At 42.5% G+C, this 6,677-nt stretch overlaps 2 protein-coding genes across 3 annotated transcripts; both read left to right on the forward strand.

The window, feature by feature from the left end:
• Window positions 1-632: 632 nt before the first annotated feature.
• On the forward strand, window positions 633-1,987 carry gdf3 (growth differentiation factor 3). 2 transcript variants are annotated; one of them, XM_017477134.2, is made up of 2 exons: window positions 633-1,003; window positions 1,097-1,987. In XM_017477134.2, the coding sequence occupies exons 1-2, from the start codon at window positions 751-753 to the stop codon at window positions 1,933-1,935; spliced, it is 1,092 nt and encodes a 363-aa protein (XP_017332623.1). In that variant the 5' UTR covers window positions 633-750; the 3' UTR covers window positions 1,936-1,987. The 2 variants fall into 2 exon arrangements, with proteins under 2 accessions (XP_017332623.1, XP_017332625.1); XM_017477136.3 differs by having other exon boundaries at window positions 813-1,003; window positions 1,101-1,987.
• Window positions 1,988-2,321: 334 nt separating this feature from the next.
• On the forward strand, window positions 2,322-6,327 carry bmp2a (bone morphogenetic protein 2a). The gene is made up of 2 exons (XM_017477133.3): window positions 2,322-3,774; window positions 4,386-6,327. The coding sequence occupies exons 1-2, from the start codon at window positions 3,444-3,446 to the stop codon at window positions 5,231-5,233; spliced, it is 1,179 nt and encodes a 392-aa protein (XP_017332622.1). The 5' UTR covers window positions 2,322-3,443; the 3' UTR covers window positions 5,234-6,327.
• The last annotated feature ends 350 nt before the right edge of the window (window positions 6,328-6,677 follow it).

Consider the following 6,677-nt stretch of genomic DNA (forward strand, 5'->3'; position numbering starts at 1 on the left):
ATGTTGCAATACTGGCAACAGTAACAAATTATTATTATTATTATTATTATTATTATTATTATTATTGCAGCTTAACATAACTGACACTGCACTAAACATTGCATCCTCCTAATATTCATCCTTAGATAATTACATTTCGAAAAGTAATTCTTTGTTTTTGTGTGTGTGTGTGTGTGTGTGTGTGTGTGTGTGTGTGTGTGTGTGTGTGTGTGTGTGTGTGTGAGAGAGAGAGAGAGTAAACAAAACATGCCAATGCTTTGAAGGATGTGAACTGGAACAGAGTAATGTTAGTCAATTGCGAATCCGTTTTTAGAGGATTTAAACCTAACATGGTGGACAAATTATATTATAGAATTCAGGCAATTTTATTGGCGTTATCTCATACAATGTGGCAAGGAATAATCTGGAAAGACCTTTGTCATATCACAGTCTAAAACTTTATTTAAAGAGAAGCGAATCAGTAAATGAATCACATATAAATAAATCACATGAAAATGAATAAATAAATTAAAAGAAAAGTAATTCATTGTTTATCTCGTACCTTTCACTGTGTTTACATGTGTGAAGCCCTACGTTAACTTCAAAGCCCAGTGTGCGTCATTTGCATTTCCACTTACTTCCGGGTTTATTAGCAGGCCTTTGTCTTCTCCACCAATCAGCTGTCACTCCTCGCGCTTTTAGCAACACAATGAGCGGGCCTAGTGGTGATAAAACCTGTATAGCGTGAGGCGCGCGCAGCTTGTGGTTAATATGGCCAGTTTAAAGTTTTTATTTCTGTTGCCGTTTTGTATGCTTGTGAGTACTGAGAACGCGCACATTCAAGAACGACTGTTTTTAAATTCGCTTGGCCTTGTAAATCGACCGAGGCCGTCAATTCATGGCCCGGTGCCCTCAGTGTTGTGGAAGATGTTCAAGAAAGCTGAGAAAAAGCTCGAGTGGGATCCATGTACAGTCCCAGAGTATGGAGTGAGAGGAAACATTGTCAGATATGTGATAGACCAAGGTGAGGTTTCATGCTATGAATTTATTACTTTGGGCTTCGTGAGCAGTTTATAAACTATTCTCCTAATCCGCCTAATCTGGTGTTTCTCGACAGGCAGGGTGATCTCTGACTCCAGCAGTGGTTGCCCCGCGTGCATGGAGCACTATTTGTATTTTAATATGTCTGTACTGGAGGATGTTGAGCAGCTCTCGTTGGCCCAGTTGGAAGTAAGGTTCAAACACCATTCGTTTCCCGAGTCACGAGAAGACCTCGCCTTCAACATGCACGTCTACAGAGTTTTAAGGAGCGCGTTAAAGGGCATGGCTCGTGAATCCAGCCGCAGGCTGCTGCTCTCGCAGTCTGTTCAGTACACCCCAGGCACCATCCGGTTTAACCTGACCGATCTGGCCGAGTCGTGGAGAAGACCAGGTAAAAACTACGGCATGGTGCTGGCATTGCAATTGCAGGCCACCTGTCTGAGCAACGAGTTGGACCAAGACTGCGGTGTAGAAATCATGCATAAAGGTCACGCGCAGATGCCGGAGTTGGTGGCGACGCTCGTGGTCGTTTCTCTGAACCCCCAGCAGTGCAGATCCCGGAAGAAGCGCAGCGCGTATTACTTACCCGTCACTCCCAGCAACGTGTGCAAGCCCAGACGCCTCTACATCGACTTTAAAGACGTGGGCTGGCAGGACTGGATCATCGCGCCCCAGGGATACGTGGCTAATTACTGCCATGGTGAGTGCCCCTTTCCTCTGAGCGAGAGCCTGAACGGGACTAACCACGCCATCCTGCAGACCCTGGTGCACTCCTTTGACCCGGAGGAAACTCCTCAGCCGTGCTGCGTTCCAATCAAACTGTCCCCAATCTCCATGCTCTACTACGACAATAACGACAACGTGGTGCTCAGGCATTATGAGGACATGGTGGTGGATGAATGTGGTTGTAGATGAATAGTGGTTGTTTCTTTTTATATGCATACAATAAACTTTATTTTATTTTAAAGTGTCACGTTTATTTAACTTTCACACCCACACTTCACACGTCATTCCGGTTACCTATTTCAGTGTGTGTAAGACTCGATAACCGCCACTGGCTGGCGCGCTGTGTCCAAAATTTATCCAGTGCACTTGAACATTACTAATCTCCCTTTTAAAAAAAAAACAAAACAAAAAAAAAAAACCCGCTAACAATTGCAGGTTATGTTAGGTTGATGCACATTATATGATCTCAAATGTGCCCAAAATAGTTGAATTCATTCAGTCAATGAAAACAAGATGAATAGGAAAAAAGGCCAGTTTGTTTTGTAAAAGTATCTGTGTCTATAATATACCGGAAACATGGTCCCAGACAGCTAATAATCCTATTTGACAGCATGAATAGTTTTTTTTCCCCCTTCTTTGCCTGGTTATGTGTTCACTCGTGACATCACTGAGCAACAAAAAGACGCTTGAGCAGAGAAAGAGAGCAGGACTTCAATGAACTTGGCTGTTGTACGTTAAGCTCCGTGGCTCTCTCCGTCTCTCCCTGTCTCTTTTTTTTTAACAGCCTAAATTTATTACTATTTTAACTTCATCTCACAATAAATCGAATAGGCTACACCAGTAACGCGTTTTAATAATCAGAACACGCTTGTATGTTTTGGAAGCCAGATTAAGACTTGTGTACTTTTCAGGGCTTTAATGAGTGACAGCTGAAAACATGTTGCACGAAAAGGCGCTCGGTGCTTTGGGACCTTTCCGGTTTCTGCATAACAGCTGTGCGGCGGTGGCGCGTTCTAAAATGAAAAACACTCTGTGAAACGGCAATAACCGACTTTAAAAGGGGGGAAAAACGAGAGAGAAAGCTGCGCGCTTGGAGTTTCAGCAGGACTCCAGGGCTCATCAGATGCGTGTTGGAGAGGAGCGGGACGCAGTAGTGGGCTGCGCACTGACTTCAGCTGGACTTTATCCTCAGAGCCCACTTGGACACACAGCACCTAGCAGAGAACGTCGCGACTTTTTTTTCTTTCCCTCCATGTGTTATTTGAGACCCTTTTCTTGCGGATACTTGTTTTATCTCGTTGTGGATGTTTCCGTGGCTGCACCGGAGAGTTTTAGAAGGTGATCAGATACTCCGTGAGTGTTTTCCTCAGTTTTGAGGCGCGTTCTTGCTGCGCGTTTCTATTACAAAGGGAAGAAGTTTCGACGATGACAGGCTCACAGTTACAGTCTCTGTTTACATCACTCAGATCCGATGAATTTACGTTACATACAATCCAGTTAAGTGATTAATGAAGGATCCACGTCGTTAAATAAATAAACAGCTTTAAAAAATTGATAATAATAATAATAATAATAATAATAATAATAATAATAGCTAATAATGGCCAACTCGAACCGGAGCTGTGGAAGTGCGTGCCGGCTAGTGGCAGTTTGATCGTGCCGTCTTCTGCGCCTCGTCTCTCCGCTTCGTAGTGATCATGGTGCCGGTGTTCGCTTTGCTCATCGCGCAGCTCTTCTTCGGAGGCTGCACGGGTCTCCTGCCGGAGATCGGGCGCCGCAAGAACAGCCCTCACCTCTCCCAGGACGCGCTGGACGCTTTCGAGCTTCGTCTGCTCACCATGTTCGGACTGAAGCAGAGGCCGAGTCCGAGCAAATCAGCAGTGGTGCCGCAGTACATGCTGGATCTGTTCACCACGTATTCAGCCAACAGTGCCGAGCAAAAGCACCAGAAAGCGAAGAGCACAGTGGGCAGGAGCGCAGACAGATCCGCTAGTCGGGCGAACACAGTACGAAGCTTCCATCATGATGGTAAGACATCACACCTCACCTGAGCCCATTGAAAAAGTTCTTTGAGCTATGCCTTCATGGAAATACTCTCAGGTGTAGCGTCAAAATGGATAGCAAAGGCGCATTCGGTTACAATCAGTGTTTTGCTTGTTTTGTGATGAGAACTACTTAGTCTAATCTTCTTATGAAGATTTATCAAACACAATCACACATACCGGTGCATCTTCATTAGCCACAATATAGACCCCTCGTAATATATATGTATATGTGTATATATATATATGTATACATTGGCGTTGTGTTGGATATGACACACTAAATATGAGCAAAACCTTTAATTAAAACAGATATTGTGTACCTTGAACTTTCTGCAGGGGGCTTACTAAATTTTGAGATCTAAATTTGGTATTTAAAGCATAGTGTTAAAAGCAACAGGTTACTCTGTGTAACTCAGTAAGTGTAAACATAACCCCTGGAAAGTAACCAGAAATGATTCATACACCATGTCATTCAATACATTACTTGTACAACTTTGAATCACTTAGTTTACTTACAAATAGATTTCTGACTAAGAATGCATCACCTTATTTAATTACATGAGTGTAGTCTGAGTATATTTTAATCTCTTCCAGAATCTACAGAGGAGCTGTCACGTCACAGTGGAAAGACGACTCAAAGGTTCCTCTTTAATATGAGCTCCATCCCAGGAGAGGAGTTTGTCACATCAGCAGAGCTGAGGATTTACAGGGAGCAGGTGATGACGAACAGTAGCAGCAACAGCAGTGCGGGGTACCATCGCATTAACATCCACGAGATCATCAAGCCTGCACTTCCGTTTAAAGAGCCCATCACAAGACTTCTAGACACCAGACTGGTTCAGCACAGCCTGAGCAAGTGGGAAAGCTTTGATGTGAGTCCTGCTGTCTTGCGGTGGACCAGGGAGAGTCACACCAACCATGGCTTTGTGGTGGAGGTGGTTCACCCAGGCGATGCAGAAGGAGACTACAAGAGACATGTCAGAGTCAGTAGGTCGCTGCATGACAGCACAAACTCATGGCCTCAGATGAGGCCACTGCTGGTGACGTTCAGCCACGACGGCAAAGGACACGTGCTCCACTCTAGGAAGAAACGGCAAGCGCGAGTCAACAAGCCAAAGAAGAAACACAAAGCCAACTGCAGGAGGCACTCGCTCTATGTGGACTTCAGCGACGTGGGCTGGAATGACTGGATAGTGGCACCACCAGGCTACCATGCCTTTTACTGCCAAGGAGAGTGTCCTTTCCCTTTGGCAGACCACCTAAACTCCACTAACCATGCCATTGTACAGACACTGGTCAACTCGGTGAATAGTAACATTCCCAAGGCATGCTGTGTGCCCACAGACCTGAGCCCCATTTCCCTGCTCTATTTAGATGAGTATGAGCGAGTGATCCTGAAAAACTACCAGGACATGGTGGTGGAAGGCTGTGGGTGCCGCTGAAGCACACAGACACTACAACACATTTTTGCAAAGACACTTTATTTCCCAATACTACCCTTTATTTATGCTAAGTAAAGTTTTTTTAAGGATAAAAACACATATTTTGGAAAAAAATATATAAATCTATATTTATGTCCACTAATGAGAAAATAAATATTTTAATTGGAGTTCAACTAATGTATTTTATGATGTACATTTCAATTAGTTTAAATTCAATTTACACACATGAAGTATACTGTTCAGATTTTGTATTTATTTGTATTGTAACCACTTTTTAGTGAATAGGTTATATCTATTTATGTGTAATCAGGAAGACAAAAAATAGATAGATTCGTAAAATGTTAAAACACCTTAGATGGGTTTATGTGTCTCCTTTAATTGCTAGATTGAAAAAGCAAGACTTGGGCTACTCTGTGCAGAGCTGCCGAAGCCCTAAAGTGTTAAAGATGTGTTGCAATTTCAGTTCCATCCACACTATAGTGTCAAATGGATTACTGAATATATTCAATAGAACAAAACCATATAGAGAATTGGGCCTTTCTTAAGTAATAAGCAGTGGTGAATGTGAATGCACTTATTTAGAAGCAATGTGACAGGTAGTTGACACTGAATCCTCAGGAACTTTGTTGGTATGCGTGAGATTCACACTATGAGTCTATGAAATCTACCTACAATATAGCCTTAGACACAATTGCTATCTATGTTCTTTTTGTCCTGATGCTTTGGTTCCTTAAAGGTTACTTCATTACCCTGCTAATATCTTGTCAAGTCTCCTTAACTGAATATGTGTTGCTCACGAGATGGCATAATAATTATTCTAATGCCTCAATACTGTCAAGAACTCTGTTATACAAAGGGGGATGATGTTGAAGAAGTGAGATTCTTTGTCATTTACATGTCCAAAAAAGTACATAATGCAACCCCATGCTGCTAGACAAATATTATACTACAACAAATAACCCTCTGTTTTGTTTTTCTCATTTGGGGCTTTATACATGTTAATGAAATTGGCCAAACCTCCCAATGTTCATTTACTTGAACTCAAATGTCAAAGTTGTATGAGGAAAAAAAAAATAAACAGCTCTTGTCTAGGAGTCTTTAACAAAATGTATTGGTGTTCAACACCAGTAAGGGTTGATAAAACTATTCTGGAACATTTTTCTTGTTTTTAAACTGCATTTAGATATGATCTCCACCCACTTTTCATTAACTGGGCAATGTAAATGGGTGACCTGGGGTATGGAACGACTCTTGCCCTCCACACTGAATAAAATAACCAATGTGAAAGGTAACAGAACAAAAGTTTTATAAGCTTACAGCTAGGTTAAATGTCAGAGGGATTACGGCTCTACTTCTCTGTGGATCATAAAAACGAGGTCTGTGGGAAGTCCTCTTTTTATCTCTTTTACGGCTTTAGTTAAAATGGAACATGCGCCGGTTGGTT

This window comes from Ictalurus punctatus, chromosome 9, assembly GCF_001660625.3.
Source record: "Ictalurus punctatus breed USDA103 chromosome 9, Coco_2.0, whole genome shotgun sequence".
Lineage (NCBI taxonomy): Eukaryota > Metazoa > Chordata > Actinopteri > Siluriformes > Ictaluridae > Ictalurus > Ictalurus punctatus.

Coding starts and splice junctions, on each gene's coding strand:
- gdf3 (XM_017477134.2), top strand. CDS start 751: ATGGCCAGTTTAAAGTTTTTATTTCTGTTGCCGTTTTGTATGCTTGTG. Junction 1,004..1,096: donor CAGATATGTGATAGACCAAG/GTGAGGTTTCAT, acceptor GTTTCTCGACAG/GCAGGGTGATCTCTGACTCC.
- bmp2a (XM_017477133.3), top strand. CDS start 3,444: ATGGTGCCGGTGTTCGCTTTGCTCATCGCGCAGCTCTTCTTCGGAGGC. Junction 3,775..4,385: donor ACGAAGCTTCCATCATGATG/GTAAGACATCAC, acceptor AATCTCTTCCAG/AATCTACAGAGGAGCTGTCA.